At 44.3% G+C, this 19,870-nt stretch overlaps 1 protein-coding gene across 1 annotated transcript in view; it reads left to right on the top strand.

The window, feature by feature from the left end:
- Positions 1 to 18,507, top strand: part of CDYL2 (chromodomain protein, Y-like 2) — a 54,708-nt gene extending 36,201 nt beyond the window's left edge. Inside the window, exons 5-7 of the mRNA XM_006754472.2 lie at positions 3,985 to 4,195; positions 6,600 to 6,743; positions 12,464 to 18,507. Of these exons, the coding sequence (XP_006754535.1) occupies positions 3,985 to 4,195; positions 6,600 to 6,743; positions 12,464 to 12,622 (514 nt within the window). The 3' untranslated portion in view covers positions 12,623 to 18,507. The remainder of the gene's footprint in view (positions 1 to 3,984; positions 4,196 to 6,599; positions 6,744 to 12,463) is intronic.
- The last annotated feature ends 1,363 nt before the right edge of the window (positions 18,508 to 19,870 follow it).

Genomic DNA, 19,870 nt, shown 5'->3' with positions numbered 1-19,870 from the left:
GTAGTTTCCTGGGAAAGAACGTTGTTCAAAATCGAGCATGGCTGAAACATATTTTAGCCACAGAACCTATCATCTACTGAGATGCCTCACAATTCTCTTGGGACGTGCATGGGCTGGGCTGCGCTGACCTGCAGGATCTTGAGCATGCCCCACGGCCACAGCCATCGCTCCCCCAGTGGCGCTCCTACACATGACCCTGTGCACTGCGCTCACTCTGCAGATGTTTGCTGAATGAGCTAGCAGATGTGGGGAAAGCTGGGATGATTCATTCTGCAGAAGCCTTTCCCTGGGCCCCAAACAAAGCTGTCTGCCCCATCTTGAAAGAGGCTGCCCGCACCTGAACTCCTCACAGGTGATGTGGTGGCCTGCTGGCGGGGTGCTAGGATGAAGAGCAATCAGATGACCCACATGAAATACTTGGCCTGTTCCTGCACATCATAAGTACTTGGAAGAGGTATAAAAAATTATTTTTCATGTTATTCCCAGTTTTAGCTAAGCCTGAGTCTGACAATGGGGTGAGCTCCCAGAGTGCCCGTATATTGGGAGCTCATGGGCCCTGTACCAGCAGACTTGGCAGTGGGAGGGCTGCACCCCATGGCTCTGGTTAAAAGGAATGAATAACTGGCTCACAAAAGAAATGCCAATTGCTTCTGGTAAAATCCAGACACCCCTGTGAGCAGAATGTTGCTTCTGAGTCTCCTTTAGACCAGGAGTGTGGCTCACAGACCACTGAATGTGGAATGAAAGCTGCATCCATGCTCCGCAGCAGCGATCAAGGGTGCCCCTGTGTCAGGCACTGTGCCGGTGCCCTGCGTGGACATCTCATGCAATCCTCATATGGCCTGTGGGGATGCACCAGTGGCTTTCCCATTTTCCCAGTAGGAAAATGAGGCTGCAGAGACTGTAACTCATCCAAGATCTCACCCCTACTTAGGGGCACAGTTAGGACTTGACCGCAAGTCTTTAAGACCCCCACGTTTTTGCTCCTTCTGCTGCCTCTGAACAGCCCAACAGCTCAGGCAAGCAAAAGCCACAGACTCAGGTTGAGTGGAGGAAGCCTCAAGGGCCAGTGTCAGCGCGGCAGACATGGCTGCTGGGGAAGACGGGGAGTCATCTCCCTAGCGCAGCCCCGCCATCCAAGTCAGAATCAGATATCTGAGCAGCAGCGTCTGTAATGCAATATCCTGTTTGCTATCTGGCTTCTACACCCTCCGGGCCCTTGTGATAGAGATCCGCTTGAGGTGAGAGGAGAAGGATGGGGAGATGGTCTGTGCATCATCTTTTTATGTCAAGGAAATGAACTTCTTGGACTGCAGGAGGGGTAGGGGGAGTCATGCACATTTAGTCCCCTTAGCCCTTCTCTGGGGCCCTTGATCCCCCTGCATGGAACTCAGGTTGGAAACCAAAGAGGAAAAGGCTCTGGGGTCTGGAAGGGAAAGCTTCTGGAAGGTGATGAGAGTGGAGCTGAATTCCTGAAGGACTGTCATGTGGATGATGGAGCAGAGTGAATGCAAGTATGAGAGAGACCACATGAAGTCACAATAGGAAGGTGTCTTGATAAGGAAGGACCCACGTGTTTGAAAATGTCCAACAGGGGCCAGAGGATGCACCCTCAGGATGCTGTGGGGAGAATTCCGTACCAAGTGGAAGATTTGTCTCGAAGTCTTTTGAAGTCCTTCCCACTCTGAGATCCAGGATCCTGTAATTGAGCGAGTGCCTTTAGGAATGGAACGTATGTCAAAAATCACCCAACCTTGTGGGTCCTAGGATCCTGCAAACAAGCCCCATATCCCTGCAGACTCCAAATTGCATTTGGTAAATAGCCCTTGTTAAAACCAGGGACTGAGACCATCAGGTTGGGAAATCAAACCAGGAAGTGGGCCTGGAAAACTGGAAATCAGAAGGCCATGGTGACAACACTCCTCTTTGTGGCAGTGTCATTTTGGGGTCAGCTGCATTGGGGCCAGAAGTGGCTGGGATAATCCATCATCTACTCACAGAATCATACAAGAGTCAGGAAATGTGATGCCTCAAGCCTGGGTCAAGGGTGTATTCTTTCATGAAAACATATGGGTCATAAGGCACCCCCAACCCCAGCAGAATATTAAGAAGTTTTTTCACAATTGAATTAAGTCCCAACATATCACCATGATAAGCACATATTTTGATAAGAATTGGGGAGGATGGTAACCATTGAGAAGGGATGAATCAGGTTTACATTTGTATTAGTTAAGTATTAGCTGCTGTAACAAACAAACCCAAATATATATGATGGCTCAGTTGTGATAGGAATTTACTTCTAGCTTATGTGAACCTAAAATAGATGTTACTGATGAGCCCATGGCTGGCCTCAAAGTGATGACTCAGGAACCCAGACTCCTTCTATCCTGTGGCTCAATACAATTGCCATGCCCATCAAGATGAAAAGGACTGGGAGCACTGCATGGTGAGAGGTTTCCACAAAACAGGCTTAGAAGTGTGTATATGGTTTCCACTCACATTCCTTTGGCCAGCACTAGGTTACTTGGCCACAGCCAATTTCAAGGGAGGCTGGGAAATGTGTTCTTGCAATAGACTCAGGAAGAAGAGAGAAGGGAAAGGGGGTATATAAAGTCTGTTGAAGAAATAGTATCTTACTGCCACACATCTGCAGTCTTTGCTCTCATTCTTGGAGAATCCTGTATCCAACAACTATTTACTGAGTGTTAATTTCAATATGTATGAAACCACGCAGTGCACAAGGCAGAACTATGGATTTTCCTATGGAGCTGGAGAGGAGGAGAATTTAAAAACAACTAAGCAAGCAAGCGATTAGGATAATTGCAAATTGTGATAATGCTATTTTACAAGAACTCTCAGAAGGGCTGTGCCCCTCATGCACAGAGAGCAGGGGTGCGTAGACACGATATAAGCCTGGAGTCCTAAGCAGCGGTAGAACAAGGTCACTGTTGGGAGTTTGGATTTTATTCTTGTGAGTTCTTGGTAGTTTCCAGTGTATCACCAGAGAATAATGAAGGATGTAGATTTTCTAGACACCTTGGATCTTTCCTCCATGTCAGGTTGAATATTAAAATTTTATAGGTCTTATATAGCAAGTAGCAGGGAGGCAACAAGTGTCGAAGGTAAAGGAAATAGAGGTTATTTCGGGTGGCTCTGCATAATAGATAAAGATGCAGGCTGTAACCTTGCTCAATGCAGAAGGTCAGGGAGATAAAATATTGCCTAATCCTGTAGCCATTATTCCAGATAATGCCTCCAGGGGAGTCCAGTGTCTTTCCTCAGTTTTGGTCACCCTAACACATAGACCCTCATCAGCATTCTAGAACTACCCTTGAGAATCTGGCATCCCTTTAGCAATTCAGAATCTTTCCTGGAATTGAAAGAAATCTTAGATGTCACCAATCCCTACCCATGCCCACCATCCGAAGCTTGAATTCTCTCTATAATTTCACCTAAAGTTATCATCGAGCCAAGGTTATCTCCAATAATGAGGAATTCACACCTCCTGGAGCCATCACCCCACCTTCAGCCAGTGCCATTGGAATGTTCCTTCTCTCCTTGAGTTCAAATATGCCTCTTTGTAACACCCTCTTTTTGGTTCGAGTTCTGATTCTGAATCTTAACATTCAGGTTGTCTTTTTTGGGATATGTACAGTTTTTGTCAGTGTGTAGGGAGTGAAAGGGCAGTGTTGACTCAATGGGCATGACCTGGGGCCATCTGGGCAGACCCAGACATGTGGTCACCCATTAGGTCCCTTCTGGGAACCTGGCACCAACCTGAGAGGGTGGCAGGCCTTAGACTGCAGCTCAGTGGCCCAACATCTGGGAGAATGTGACGCTGGCCTGGCACCCACTCTTCTCTGAGGACCTACACGTGCTTCACTGCACCTGGGGAAGCTTATTTCAGCCTCATGACAACCAAGGGCATCACCTGGTCTCAGCAAGCCTGGCCACCTGTTAAAGAGGGTCTTCTCTTTTCCCCAGGGACTTTGTGAAGGCCTTTATCCAGTTTAAGAAGCCCATCGTGGTGGCAATCAACGGGCCTGCCCTGGGCCTGGGTGCCTCCATCCTGCCCCTCTGCGACATCGTGTGGGCCAGCGAGAAGGCCTGGTTTCAGACCCCCTATGCCACCATCCGCCTCACGCCCGCCGGCTGCTCCTCGTACACCTTCCCCCAGATCCTGGGTGTCGCGCTGGTAAGCCATCTCATAAGCAGGCAGAGTGGTGTTCATGCAAGGTCATAGCACCCACTGTAGGCTGTGGTCAGACTCTACACCAGCAGCTAGAAGCAAGTCTGGGCAGGGGTGAGTCATAACAGCTCAGAGAGCACTCACTGGGGCTAGTGCTTGACAGCCATTAACTCACTCCATCCTCAAGACACACCTGTAAGGTAGGACTACTGTTATCCCCTCTTGACAGATGTGGAGACTGAGAATCAGAGAGGTTAAGTGAGTTGTCTCAGGGCACACAGTAGCAATGGAAGTTGTGGAATATGAACACAGAGCCTGTGCTCTTAACCAGTATGCTATAAAATGGAACCTACCTCTGATGAGTGAGTCTGAGAGACTACCACCACTAGGATATAGGAAGTGTTCTGGAAGTGGTTGGTCTACTCAGTCTGAGAGGTGGCATTTTGAGATGGATTCGATATGGTACAGGCTTCACCAAGGACTGCTTGGGAGCACTCTGCCTGCAGATGCTGGTGGTCCTGGGAGACCCCAGAAAACTACCAAAGAATTACGATCCAGATGACAGGGCCAAATCCTACGGGCAGGTGAGGAGGCTCCCAGCAGGGGCACTGCTTGAATGAGTTTAGAAGGATGGGAGCCCGCCCTCCCACTGCTTCTGTGTGGGGTGTCTCTCTTTGATGGTAGCATGAAGCAGGAATAGCAACTAAGATACCAGCAGAGGTTACCCTCAGCCCTCAAACCCACCAGCACCACATCTATGCAGCAGGACCTACAGTGGGGACAGATAAGGCCATTCGGATTCAGCAGTGCCCTGGGGGCTGCTCTAGGCTGCTCAGTCTCACCGGTGGCAGAAAAATGAGGCAGGCAGGGAGCCTGGGAAGCAACACTTTCCCTTTTGATCTCAGCCACTGTGTTCTGCCCCAGCTCACTGCCACTCCAGTTCCTCCCGTCCTCTGTGGTCACAGAAAATGTTAACTTTGTACAGTCTTATCTCTTTTTCTCCTTCATTGCAATCATTTCTGAAACCCCAAGAATGTGGCTGTTTGAGACTTGTTCTTCTTGTGGACTGCATCCTGTTTGGCTCCTTCTACTGAGTTCCTTTCGTTTCTCCTGAGACCGAGGTGTTCCTAAATAAGTATAATTTGTTGGAAGACATAAATATTTGTCTTCCAACCTCTAACCTGATGCATTCTGTGGACTGGTGACCTGATCAGGTTTTCCACTCTGGCATGAAAAATTGTCCTTTGGGTCAATTGGGTCAATCATGACCCATCAGTGACAACCAGAACAAAGCGGGAAGCAGGGCATGGATGCAGAGGTTCAGGGAGCTTGGCATTTCCATGTCTATCATGGAGCAGCTAAGCGTATGGGGCAGGAAGGAAGAAGGGGAGGCAGGTGGATGGCCCATTAGGGAGAGGTTGCCTGCCCTGTGAAGGAGGTAGGGACTCATCCTGAAAGAGATAAGGACCCTGTCACATGGCCATGACCATCATGCCCTAATTTTCAGTGCGAGAGTCACCTGTTGGTAAATTTCAGCGGTGATAGCACTATGCTCTCTCTGTGCCTAGGACCTTATCCACGGAGGTCCTCCCAGAAGCCTATGACAGCTGTGAACTTCAAAGCAAAAGGAAATTCTGTGGGGAGTGGTGTGCAGAGGAGTCCTCAGAAGGCAGGGGTTACTTTCCACCTTTCAAGACTGGGCAGTGTCTGTGCACAGCCCTGGGCCACCAGGAGAGACATTGCTCTGTGTTGTGTTATGGTGTTAGTTACACAACACCTTTTTGGCTGCCAGTGATGAAAACACTTTGCCTTGAGGGGAGCCGGGGAAAGAATAATGATTTCCATAACTGACAAGTCTAGAAATGGAATGTCCCTGGTGGGTGATGAGTCCAGGAATTCAAGTACTGTCAGTTCTCTTGTTCTCCATTCCTTCCTTCTTTGTGGACCTGCCTCTCCACAGAGCGGGGACACAGCAGTCGGTGGCCTGGGCTCATTGACTTTTGCCAGCAGCCAGAGGAGAAAGATTCTTCCCAGGGCCTTCAGCTTGGAAACCCCATAGAGGCTAGGGTGGATCATCTGGTCAACCCCAGGCCAGTCACCACGCAGCACAGAAATGCACCCAGTCGGAGGTGTGTGCGTACTTCTGTGGGTCTGCTGCCAGACAGGTGGAGGGTAATTCGGCAAACAAAGCAACAGTAGATACATGGCTTCTTTGGGAATTTAATGAAATCTGTGGACCCTTTGCTCAGAAAGTTGCACGTAGACACAATGTTTGATTATAGTTTCCAAAGCTTATTGGACCCGGTTGAGACTCCTGCCTTCCAGACCTGGAACACTTACAGCAAGCACGGGCATCACTAGCAGACACGAGAGGTCCTCTGGGCTCTCAGCCTTCTCATTGCTTTTTCAGGCCAATGAGATGCTCTTCTGTGGGCGGAAGCTCACTGCCCAGGAGGCTTGCAGCAGAGGACTGGTGTCCCAGGTCTTCTGGCCAACCACGTTCAGCCAGGAGGTCATGCTACGGGTCAAGGAGATGGCGTCCTGCAGTGCACTGGTGAGTCCTGTTTCTCTGTGTTCTTGTCAGTGCAAGAGCCCAGCCGGTGTAGGTCAGTGGTTGAGCATTGACCTATGAACCAGGAGATCATGGTTTGATTCCTGGTCAAGGCACATGCCCGGGTTGTGGGCTTGATCCACAACAGAAGGCGTGCAGGAGGCAGCCAGTCAGTGATTCTCTCTCATCATTGATGCTTCTCTCTTTCTGCCTCTCCCTTCCTCTCTGAAGTCATTAAAAAAAAACACAAAGAGAGAGATCCATTCTGCAGATGAAAGCAATGAGCTGACAGGGACTAATGGACTTGCTACAGGCCATGCAGGGAGTACTTGAGAGGCCCTGTGTAATTTACCAGATGCCTTGTCTCAGTGTTGAGACCTTAAATCCGGAGGGAGGCAGCCAGCATTATTAATATTCCCCATCATTTCCAATTGGAAAAACCTCACAGAAGAGATTTACACTCTGGGGAAGAAGGTGTTGCCTTAAAAGAAAGTCCTCAACACCCTCCCTGACACAAAACTACTATAGTTTTCAAAGAAACAATAAGCAAAGGCAAATAAGGGCAAAGTGTGTGAAACCAGCCGAGGGACGAGAGGAAGCAGCCCACATGGTCCTTGTATTTCTCCTGCCCACCGAGCACTTGGCACATTCAAGCATTGCTGCTTGACTCTGAAGACACACTGAAAAATAGATAAATAAATGACACCTCTTCAGAGGCGCCGATTTTTAATTAAGTGTTGATTTTATCTCATGAAAGTCACTCTGAGCACCGTGTGGAAATATCCTGTTGAGAGGTGGAGGAAAGGCCACCCCTGCAACCACAGGGCCTGCTCAGGAAATGAGAAAGCTTTGTAGAATAAGCCGGGGGGACGCTTTCTGTGCTGGGTTAATGGGGCCAGACCTGTGACCCTCCCTCCCTTCTCCCTGCCTATCCTGAACCCCCACTGAGCTGCTGTACACTCCTGATTCCACCCACCAGCCTTTATTGGGCACCTACTGTATGTAAACTCTTTTCCCTGGAAGCGTGACTATGCCAGTGGTGATGATGGTTCTGCATTACTGATGAACACTTACTATGGATTCTCTTTATATGGATTCTCTTTTAATCTTTCTGAGGACTATGGTGACCAACTTGTGCCCATTTGCCTGGGACTCTCCTAGTTTTAACATGGATAATCCCTTGTTCCCAGGAAACCCCCTGGGCCTGGGCAAATGGAGATGGTTGATGACCCTAGAGTCAGCTGCATAGGCAGGTGGACATTTTAAAGAATATTTTTATAAAAGTATAGTTGACATACAATATTATAGTAGTTTCAGGTGTACAACATAGTGATTCTACATTTATATACCTTACAAAGTGATCACCCTGGTAAGTCTAGTACCCCATCTGTCAGCATACAAAGTTATTACAATATTATTAATTGTTCCCTGCACTGCACATTAATTACATCCCCCTGACTTATTTATTTTATAGCTGGAAGTTTGTATGTCATATCCCCTCACTTTTTTCACCCATCTCCCTACCCTGTTCCCTTTGGGCAACCATCAGTTTGTTCTCTGTTTCTGAGTCTGTTGTTACTGTGTTTTGTTTACTTTTTGGTTTTGTTTATTTTTTTATTTGTGTTTTTAATATTTTAATTAGTTTGATATTCAATATTATTTTATATTAGTTTTAGGTATACAGCATAGTGGTTAGACATTTATGTAATTTATGTAGAGATTCCCCTGATAATTCTAGTACCCACTTGGCATCATACATAATTATTATAATACTAAAGGCCCAGTGCATGAAATTCATGCAAGGGGCTCAGCCCTCGCAGCTACGGTGGCTTGCCTCAGGCCCTTGCAGTCATGGCTTTGTCCAGAAGGTCATCTGGAAGGACATCTGGGAGGTTGTCTGGCTGTCTGGTCTAATTAGCATATCATGCTTTTATTATTGTAGATTATTGACTGTATTCCCTATGCTATACTTTATATCCCTGTGACTATTTCGTGACTACTAATTTGTACTTCTTAATCCTTTTACCTTTTTCACCCAGTCCCTCAACCCTCCTGCCATCTGCCAACCATCGGTTCGTTCTCTGTATCTATGAGTCTGTTTTTGTTTTGTTTGTTTATTTTGTTCTTTGGATTCCACATATAAGTGAAATCATATGGTATTTATCTTTCTCTGTCTGATTTATTTCACTTAGCATAGATACCCTGTAAGTCCATCTATGTTGTTACAAATGGTAATATTTCATCCTATTTTTGCTGAATAATATTTCATTGTGTGTGTGTGTGTGTGTGTGTGTGTGTGTATAATCTTCATTATCCATTCATCTACTGATGGAATCCTAGGTTGTTTAATATCTTGGCTATTTAAATAATGCTGCAGTGAACACAGGGCTGCATATATCTTTTAGAATTAATGTTTTCTTTTCTTTGAATAGCTACCCAGAAGTGGAATTTCTGGGTTGTATGGCAGTTCTATATTTAAATTTTTTGAGGAATTTCCATACCATTTTCCCCATGGCTACACTAATTTATAACCTCAGCAACAATACATGAGGGTTCCAGTTTCATCACATCTTCACTAACACTTATTTGTTGGCTTTTTAAAAAATAGCAATTCTGATAGGTGTGAAGTGATATCTCATTGTAGTTTTGATTTATATTTCCCTGATGATTAGTGATGTTGAGAATCTTTTCATATGTCTTTTGGCCATCTGTATGTCCTTTATGGAGAAATATCTATTCATCCATTTTTAATTGGGTTGTTTGTTGGGTCTTTTGTGTGTGTGTGTGTGTGTGTGTGTGTGTGTGTGTGTGTGTTAAACTGTGAATTCCTTATATAAATATTTTGAGTATTTATCCCTTATAAGATACAGCGGTGGTCACCAACCTTTCGGATCTCAGTGGTTCGCAGACCACGGGTTGGCGACCACTGAGTTATATTCTGTGAATATTTTCTTCCATTCAGTGGGTAGTCTTCTTGTTGATGGTTTCCTGTGCAGAAGCTTTTTAATTTGATATAATTTCACTTTTTTACTTTTGCTTTTGTTGTCTTTGCTCAGGGAGACATACAAAAAAAATATATCTGAGACTGAAGTCAGAGAGTTTACTGCCTAAGTTTTTTCCTAGGGGTTTTATGATATTGAGTTTATTTTTGTATATGGAGGAAGAAGGTGGTCCATGTTCATTTTTTGTATCTATCCAGTTTCCCCAGCACCATTTATTGAAGAAACTGCCATTTCTTCATTATATATTCTTGCCTCCCTTGTTATAGATTAATTGACCATAGAATTGTGGGTCTATTTCTGACTCTCTGTTCTGTTCCATTGATCTATTTGTTTTTGTGCCAGTGCTATACTGTTTTGATTACTATAGCTTTATAGTATAGTTTGAAATCAGGGAGCATGATATCTCTAACTTTGTTCTTATTCCTCCAGATTGTTTTGGCAATTTGGGGTCTTTGTGGTTTTATATAAATGTTAGGATTATTGCCCGGGCTAGTGTGGCTTGATTGGTTGGGCATCGTCCTGTGCACTGAAGCATTGTTTGAATCCTGGTCTGGGCACATGCCCAGATTGCAGGCTCAATACACAGTAGGGGAGGCGGCCAATGTTTCACTCTTATATTGGTGTTTCTCCCTCCCTCTCTCTGTCTTTCTCTCTCTGAAAATCAATAAAAATATTTTAAAAAATTCTTTTAGGATTATTGTTCTGATTCTATGAAAAATGTCATTGGCATTTTTGTAGGGATTGCATTAAATCTGTGGATTGCCTTGGATAGTATGGGCATTTAAAAAATGTTAATCCTTCCAAACCATGAGCATGGTCTATCCTTCCATTTATTTGTGTCATCTTCAGTTTCTTGCATCAATGTCTTAAGAGTTTTCAGAGTAAAGGTGTTTAATCTCCTTGGTTAAATTTATTCCTAGATATTTTATTCATTTTGGTGCAATTGTAAATGGGATTGTTTTTAAATGTATAGAAATGCAACGTGTTTCTGAATATTAATTTTGTATCCTGCAACCTAACTGAATTCATTTATTAGATCCAACAGTGTTTTGATGGAGTCTTTATGCTTTTTCATATAGAATATCAGGCCATCCACATATAATGACAATTTTACTTTTTCTGTTCCAATTTGGAGAGGCAGGTAGCAATTCTAAGAAGCAGCAGCAGCATGAGTTAGAGCATACGAGTTTCAAGACCTATGGAGAGGTTAGGTAGCAACACATGGTGGTGTGAGCAGGTGCCCAGGGCAGTCAAGGGACAAATCGTGAAAAGGAAGGTTGGGAGAAAGGCCTCAAAGCCCCACTGAGGAGTTTGGTCTTTGGGCAATGGAGGTTTTCAGGTGAAACCAGCTGTCAAATACAGCCAGGAAACCTCTCCTGTTCATGTTTATGAATTCAGGAGCTTTGGGTTGATTTCCACAAGAAAGGAATCTACCCCACAGCCTTTGGGAGATGGTGTTCTTCAGAGGAATTTTTGGAAGGAAAGACACCATCTTGGTTTGCCAGCCCATCCTCACTGCCTGTTCGCCTCTAGCCCAGGCTGAAGAATAAGATCACAGCCCCTTCCCAGCCTGCTTGAGCAAGGGAGCTCTTGCCTTGCTTTTTTCTATGTGAACACGCTTTGGGAGAGTGAGAACTGAAGCTCTGACATCAGCAGAGGATGGTGGAGGCCAAAGAAGGGATGCTCAGATGCTTACCTCCTAGCAGAGCCTCTGCCAGAATGAGGCAGCAGTGCAACCTGTTAGAATCAGCCAGATGTTTGCCGCCACGTCCATCAGGCAACTCTGGCAACTTTACTTATTGAGTGTAGGTCCTTCATCTATCCTGTGGAAACCACCTATTCGTGGAGCTTTCATGAGCAAGAAATGACAAATGAAGAAAAAGTAATGCTATAGACCTTATTGGTTAATGGTGATTGTAGTGGTATTGGTATTATTAATACTATGATGACCACAATTGTTATTATTCATTACAATGATTATTGTTACTATTATAACCACTGCATTACTAATATCATTACCATAATTACTGCTCTAATGCTGTAGTATTACTAATATCGTCACCATTATCACTACTGTATTATTGACATTACTATTACTCCTTTAACAAATTACTACTATTATTACTTCTTTAATACTATAGTTTTACTACTATTTTATTCTCACTCATTCTCACAATTATTGTAATTATACCTATTATTACAGTGATTGCTACCATTATTACCACTGCTCTTACTACTAAGCTTGAAAGAGAGGCATTGTTGAGGTGGCTCAGATGGATGCTTGGACAACCTTTAGTTCATGTCATTGCCTTACTCTGTGACCCCAGCCATCCTTGAGTTAGGTATCATTACTCCTGTCTCACAGATAATGAAAATGAAGCAGAAGGAGGTGAAAGTAGTGTTTTGGAAACTTTTTTGTGACACCATAGAAAGTGATACTAAGTTTATGTTTCCCTTGGTTAAAAGACAAAGCTCTTGGGGTTGGGGATGATGTGGGCCCCACTCAGCCATCCTAGGGAGTGTGGGCTCAACATCATGGCACACCTGGAACCCACTCCCGGCATTGCTGGGGACATGGGCCTGGGAAAGCCGGACTGCAGTAGGCAGCCTCCTCTGCCTTTGGACATCAGGAGGTTGACTGGTGCCTCACAGGCCAAGTGCGTTCTTCTGGAGCAGAGTCCCTGGTGCCTGGCTAACGAGGCCTGTTGCCTTTCCCTTCAGGTGCTGGAGGAGTCGAAATGCCTTGTCCGCAGTTTCCTGAAATCGGTGCTTGAAGATGTGAATGAGAAAGAATGCCTCATGCTGAAGCAGCTCTGGAGTTCCTCCAAAGGCCTGGATTCCCTGTTCAGCTACCTGCAGGACAAGATTTACGAAGTCTGAAGGGCCCCGGCTCACTTGCCGCAGTGATCAAGGGCACTTGACTTCCAGCTTTGCCCTGTGTTTCAGAAATCGGAGCCCAGTGTAAGCCCGGCCAAGGAGTTTGTCAAGGTGTCTCTATACCTAGGGTTGTGTTCATTTCTTTGTTTGCGGTTGTTCTTCATTGGTTTGACTTTGTGTAACAGATGGGAAATGCAGTATACTTGGCCTCCCCAGTGTCCCTACCCCGCTGGCTAGAGAGCTATGAGGGCTATATCTTCCCAGGCCTCGGCCAGGTACTGTTCTGCCCCCACTTGTTGAAATGCACCATCCAAGTCCAGGAAGGGGAAGACCAGTTTCCCCATTTTTCTGACTCAGACTGTGTCTGCACAGTGCCTCTTCTGGAGACTGGGCCAGCACGCTCGTTCTGGTTAAGTGCAGATCCGGGGAAGGGAGAGAGTCCATCTTAGGGAATTTCCAGACTGAAGAGCAAAACAATTGTGTAGAGCCATCCTCAGTCTCCTCTCTGATGCAGATCTGTATAACTTTTAGGGCTTGGTCTTAAAACCCACCCGAGTGATTTACAAAACCAGATATTGTATATTTAGGAATGTTTTGTTAAATATATATTTTTAAAACAATGTAAGTGGAAATTCTGATAATTTATGTGTATTATATGTAAAGCTAGTTTTGCAAAAACATAAACTCCTAGGAAAATGTTTTTTTTTCTTTAAAATCAGACTTATTTAATTTATTTATTTTTGTTTATATATTATGATATCTGTCTTCACACAGATACTATTTTCATACTGCCCTGGACCAAATCCCATACGAAGTTTATGCCGTTTGGTGCACTGCAGCAAGCAACCATGTAGAAATAAAATTCAGAGAGAGAAAAATGGAAGGATGTCTGTGGCTGAAAGGAATCACTCCGTGCCAGGTCTTTGGCTTATAGAATGGTTCTTGGTGTAATGATGGAATCCTTGTTCTTAAGAGAAACCAGAGATGAGCTTTATCTTCACTCTGCAACCCCTGAGTGTCCTCAGAGGCTCTTTGCTCGCTGGTCTTCTCTCTTCCTATGTTAGTCCCAGTCTCTCATGACCCTTCCTTGGAGAGTTGAGTGAAGCAGCTAGAGTTGGGCATAGCTGGGGGAAGGGAGGTGGGCTCAGCAAAGAAGGGTCATTGCTACGGTTGGTTATGTATCTCCGTATGTTCCTTTTTCTTTCTGGAAGGTGACCAGATGCAATGGGCCAGACAGATAGAGAGGCTTATGGCTCTGAGCTTTGTGTTTCAGAGACACGTTGAGTGTCTAGTCTATGACTAGAGACATGGTCCTTTAGACAGTGAATCTGAAGTTTATCTAGACTCTTGATCCTTAAGATGGCCTTGGCTCCCTCTGTAGAAAGTCTCTCTACTTTTGAGTTTCTCCGTGACTTCATGATGTTTCTTATCTTCTACCTTCCTCCATCTAGGCAGTCTGGGCCATGGGGAGCTGGGAGCGGGTAGTCACCTTGGCTGAGTCTAGCCAGAGGAAGATCAAATTGAAGATCTGTGTGCCCTTCCCTTTGTCCACATGGGATCCTGTAGGAACTGCAGACCTAGAATATGGGGAATTATTATAGGGAAACACCTGCTTTTGCCTAAATGCCTATTATCACCTTTCCACTTGGTTTTCTCTCTTCTTTTGAGAAAGCAAATGTATGCTTCTCCGAAGCCCCTAGACAAACTTCATTCTTGTGTGTGGTGGCAGATCATCTGTGTAGCATTGCTAAATCCTCTAAAGAAAGAGACCCTTGCTTTCTGTTTACCTTCTAGGGGCAGATGTGTTTACCATAGAAGCAGTGTCAGTATTCTTGTTGGAGATGGAAGAGAATGTTTGGAAATTTCTTTCGATCAATGTCCATCTTTGTTCCTTGCTGAAAACACCAGAAATATTTTAGCTTCGGACATATCACAAATCCAAACTTATAAACATTTCAAGGATCTCTGGTGATAAGGTAGGAATGTGAAACCATTACTAAGGTGGAATTCCCTTTAATTTCTAGGTTCTGGTTATAACAGGAAGTGTTTCAAACGATGATCTGTGTTTGGGTTGTTTTCATATTGTCAATTCAAGAAGGATGTTCCACGAAGTGGGCAAAAGTTGGTTAAATCTGTTTAGACTGAAGCTCTGGATTTTTTCACTTTCTGGGTAGTTATTTTGATCAAGTGTAGATGAAATCCAGGTAACATTGGATTGGGATGGAAAGTACGAGATCTGTGGATGTGTCTTGAAATAGGGCTCAGATTCCACTCATTATCTTCTATCCCAGAACCCTCTCTTTACCCTAGGATCCTTTTCTTCACTCTCTACCCTGCTTTGCCTGCATCCCCACTGTGTCTGCAATTCCTGGGCAAGTCTTTGAGGAATTGTGCCTTGTTTTGGCAGCCACATTCCAGAATTACCCGTGGGGTTGGAAAAACAGCTGTGGGTGGGAAGTTAAGGGTACCTCTTCAGTCAAGGAACCTTCTAGGCAACCCACTGCTTGCCATCTTGTTAGCCGTGCATTAGAACTCTTCTCCCTCTCTGCTCTGATCCCTGGAGATTGGTATCAGCATCTTGTAGTGGAAACACTTGAGTTAACGGCCGAATTCCAAGAGGCTGTTTGTAGAAGGAGGTCAGAGCTCCTCACCATTTGGAAGCCACCGACTAAGGCTGATGTAGCCACGTGTCTCTTCTGGCTTTGGAATAATATCCGTGGGCAAAAAAACATCAAAAATTACCCTTTAAGGATGAAATTGGATAACTCTGAGAAGGTAGTAGAGGAATGATTTAAAATGTTATTCTTGTCCAATTTAGATTAAATTAGGAAATGTTCTCTCTGAATCATGGAAATATGTTTTTTCCATTTAAAGTTTAGTATAAGGATGGAAAAGAAATAATCACAATAGACTTTGATCAATGCAACTGTATCTCTGAATATCCACATTTAAAAATAGCCTTCACTGAATGCTGAATTGCATTTCCCATTATTAACTGTTGGCTTAAAAATTTGTAAACTTTTTAAAATTTGAAATTTAGTTACATTCATGCAGTTTTACAATCTCGTTTCTGTGGAAGTTTTTTTAAACAAAGAGAAACACATACAAACATCTTCAAATATTCCGAAGTGAATATTTAAAATGCAAACTTGCTTCTCCTTTGTGTTTCTATATTCAGATACTTAGGTCTGTTGTATATATTAGTTTAGACACTCTCACTAATATACACAGTATTTAAGACTCTAAATGAGATTTCTTAAGTATTTTATTTTGTTCTCTGTAAATGGTTTTGTATAATCTTTAAAAATCTACACTTTGCCTTTGTAGATATTTAAGGGAAACCATTTGGGGGTTGTCTTGCATGTATATTTTTGTTGTAGATAAGTGTCGCTTAGTTATTTCTGCAAATTTTGGTTGAAATGCTTACAGACTTTAATACAGTATATATTTTCAGAATATAAACTTTTATATTTCTGTGGTAAGTTAGAATATGCGTTTTAGGCAATCTTTTTCATTAATATCACTTGTTCTTTCAAAAAATAGCATACTGGTTTGGTGCCAATGTTTTTTGTGTTTTTTTTTTCCCATTAGACTCTAATGCTCTTATATTGTTAGAGAGCAGGTTAATTTTTTTTTTCTTGAAATGTAATTTGAAAATGTATTGCGTTTGTGAATAAGCCTTACCATTAGGATCAGTAAATTTTCCAACCTTTACAACTACATATGTAGTTTAAGATCTCCCCATAAATTCTCACTGTGTGGCAGTTGATGGAGTTTGTAAACAGAGCCTTAAGCTTGTTGCAAAAAAAAAAAAAAAGGGTAATACGGGTTGTTTCTTCCAAGCAATGTAAGCCATGTTGATGGACTCCATGCAGTCTGTAAGTTATGGCTTATCTGAAGAGTTTGGTTGCGTTGATGGCTGCAGGGGCCAGATGGGCACCTTGATGATTGTCTTTGGCCATACACATGAGCCAAGGACAGGTTTTCTGGAGCCACCTTTGTACTATTCGCATGATTTAGACACGGTCACAGGGAGGGCTGCTGGTCCATCATTTGTTCTGAACAAATGGCATTTCCTGCTCCTGACCTTGGTGGTTGACCCCAGGTTCCGTGTGGGTGACTTGGAAACGTCCAACCTGGCTGAGATCAGCATTCCTTGAGAGATGTTAATAAAGTTTACATGTGAGTCTTGTGTAGACAATCTGAAGTTCATTTCAGTTATACAATCAGCATTCCCATGTGTTCTGAGCGTCTTATCAATGAACTGTCTGTGTTAAGCCATATGAAACCCATGTTTAGCAGGGCAAAGGCAAACTAGATGCAGATCGTACACATTGGTTGAGTCCATCCAACCCAGGGTGTTTTCATGGAACGCAAGTCGTGGATCTCATAGGTGGTGTGTCCACTGTGCTTGGGACCCAGTAAAACCAACTGAAAATTGGACTTAAATTCTCCTAAAATTATGATTCCTTTCAGTTGGTCACAGTATCAGCTGATTCTCCTTACCTAGGCTTTAAAGATGATTTTGAGACCAAGGCTACAGCATGGCTAAAATCAAGTTACTATTTGGTTCATCTTGAATAGTGTTCATAAAGTCAACTTATCTACCCTGGGATGGAGATATGCCTCAAATGTTTGCAGTATGAAAAATTGACATCTAGTTTTAAGCTTCAGCTCTGGCATCTGTTGGCTTGACCATGCCTCATTAGCCCCCACACCTGACCTGATGCTGGAGTTTAGGGGATTCTGGGAAGTTTGGAGGGTGTAGAGTTTTCCATCTAGTATTTAATTTGTCCCTGCGTCATTAGTCCCAGCTTGAAGTCATTTGCTGATGCCCATGTTGACAGGATTGTGAAAATATTGCCTTTCATAAAACCAAGGACCAAAGAATTTCATTATTTCAACAAAGCATGAGTTTCATAGATCGTAGGCACATCTAGGCAGAGGTGTGCATGCTTCATGGCACAAAGAAACTGCTCGCTTCCACCAACCGCATGCTCCCCCGGGGTTGGCCATAAAGAGGGTGTGTTGTCACCTGGAGAAGGCTCTGAAAGGTGAGTTTCTCAGATGAAAACTCGCTATCTCAGGGGGGTGTTTTTGCTGTGCAGTCCCAGCCTTTACCCATTACGATACACAGTGGAGGTCTGGCATGCTTCCAGGTTCTCTGGCCAGTGTGGACGACTCCATCTGAATAACAACCCCGACGGCGAGTCTTTCAGATGTGACTACACTGAACAGCCATCCGGCAGTTGCCAAATCTCCACTTCCTGGTGTTCTACATTGACCCATTCCAGTTCCTGATGATGTGAGAAGAATTTTCTTTCTATTCTCACACCAGGGGATGCTCTCCATTCTCATTCATGATGAAATCATCGATCCTTTAACTGGTTGAGAAATGCTTGATGCTGAAGAAGTGGTATTCTAGTGGTAAGGCTTATTACCAAACTTCTGATTATGAAGCAGGCTACCAAAAACTTATCCAGCCCACCCTAGGAGTGTTTGGGTTTGATCCTGGATGTAGCACACACACCAAAATCCAAGGAGACCTTTGCAAATTAGGCTACTCGTTTTCTTTTGTCATGGGAGAGTCTTGAACTAGTTCTGAATATTGTAAGTATGAGTACTTCATAGAATTATCAAGCAGGTACAGCTGACCCTGTCTCACCATGTTGTAAATATTTCCTGAGACTGGGTGCAGTACTGGAGGGTAATAATCTGATTTATCAAATGCTGACTGTCTAGAGCAAATTGTACACTCTCTTTGTGAATGGTCCTGTAACGTGTATGAACACATTTCTGGGTGCCTTAGAAGTTGTATTTTCATGTGTGCTAATATGCAGTATTTATACATTGTGAAAAGCTGCTTTGAATAAAAAGGTTGAAACTTTGTCTGTGTTTACCTGTGTTCCCCCCTTTGCAGCCTGGGCATGAAATTCACAAACAGGTTCTGTGGTGTCTGAACAGAGCAGTTTCTGGGGCCTCCAAGGGGTTGAGGCCTCTGATGCTTCTAGGTTGTGTCTGGGTTCCTGGATAGCACAGGCCTGCCCACCCACATCTGGCTCGAGGCTTTAGTTATTCAGGCAACTAGTCACTGGGCAGCACCAGCTTGATTCCAGAAGATCTTACAATAGGGGGCACGGGATTATTTTTTAGGGGGTTGAAATGAGCCTTTGCCTCTTCCCTGGTATGCCCAGAAAGTTTCCTTGCACAGGAGTAAACCTTCATGGAGTTCCATCTCATACAACCCGAACTGCCACACGTGGCTAACAGTGATATTTGTCACTGTGAAATTATGCAAAGTCCTTCCACCTGCACTATCTCATTGCCTGGACCATCACAGCATGGCTCGTATGAGAGGCACACTGCTGAGGGACCCTGGCTTCCCAAGACTTTGCAGGGGCTGCAGGAAAGAGGAAAAGGAGTCTTTCAGGGGTTCAGGGCAATGGAGAATCCTGGGAGAGGGATTTACTCAAGGCCATTGTCTGCGCTGCCACCCATCCAGGAGCCGTAGTGAGCCCACTGCTCTGTCTTGGGTGCTGCACAGCTGCAGAAAGGCACGGATTACTCAGACAGTCCCTGCTGTGAAGAATCTTGGGGTCCAGGAATGTGAGAAGGCGGGGAATCCTGTCCTGATTTTTAGACTGCCCTCAATGCAGTCCTGGAGAGAACACATTATACACAGGCACAAACACCTACAGGGTCTAGAATATGGTGCACCATTCATTGTTCATTTCCCTTTCAGTCTATGGGCTGGCCTTGGCTGGAGCCCAGGACCTTCCCTCTACTGGCTTCCCTTTCCTTTTTCTTTCTATTATTCTTGGTGTCATTATGGTTGCCATCGTTGTCATTTTGTGTGCCTCTTGGCTCTTTCTCCAGGGTCCTGGTTCCATCCTGAGTAGTCAAGGTCACACCTGGAAAGTCCTTTGCTCCTAACTGCTACTGGTCCTTTCAGGAGACTGGACGAGGCCTTTGGGATGTTTCAGAGCGGGACATCTGTAAGACAAAACCATATTCCTTTGTCTCTCAGGGCTAACTGATGTGATATCATGCTAGACAGATCCTTGCCCAACAGTGAGAAGAAAATAAAGGGTGAAGTGGGTTGAAATGCCCATCTAGTCAAATACATTAACAACTAAGGGATTCACTACTATGCAGAATAATGGTGAATGTAACCCCAAAAGCAATTTTATTTTTCTCTCACTATCCTGTTAAGTCTGCTTAAAGGAATAGCCCTCTCCTAACCCTAGACGA

The sequence above is a fragment of the Myotis davidii genome, unplaced genomic scaffold, assembly GCF_000327345.1.
Source record: "Myotis davidii unplaced genomic scaffold, ASM32734v1 scaffold391, whole genome shotgun sequence".
Taxonomy (NCBI): Eukaryota; Metazoa; Chordata; class Mammalia; order Chiroptera; family Vespertilionidae; genus Myotis; species Myotis davidii.
Note: the sequence above shows the minus strand (reverse complement) of the source record. Positions and strands in the feature narration are given on the sequence as shown.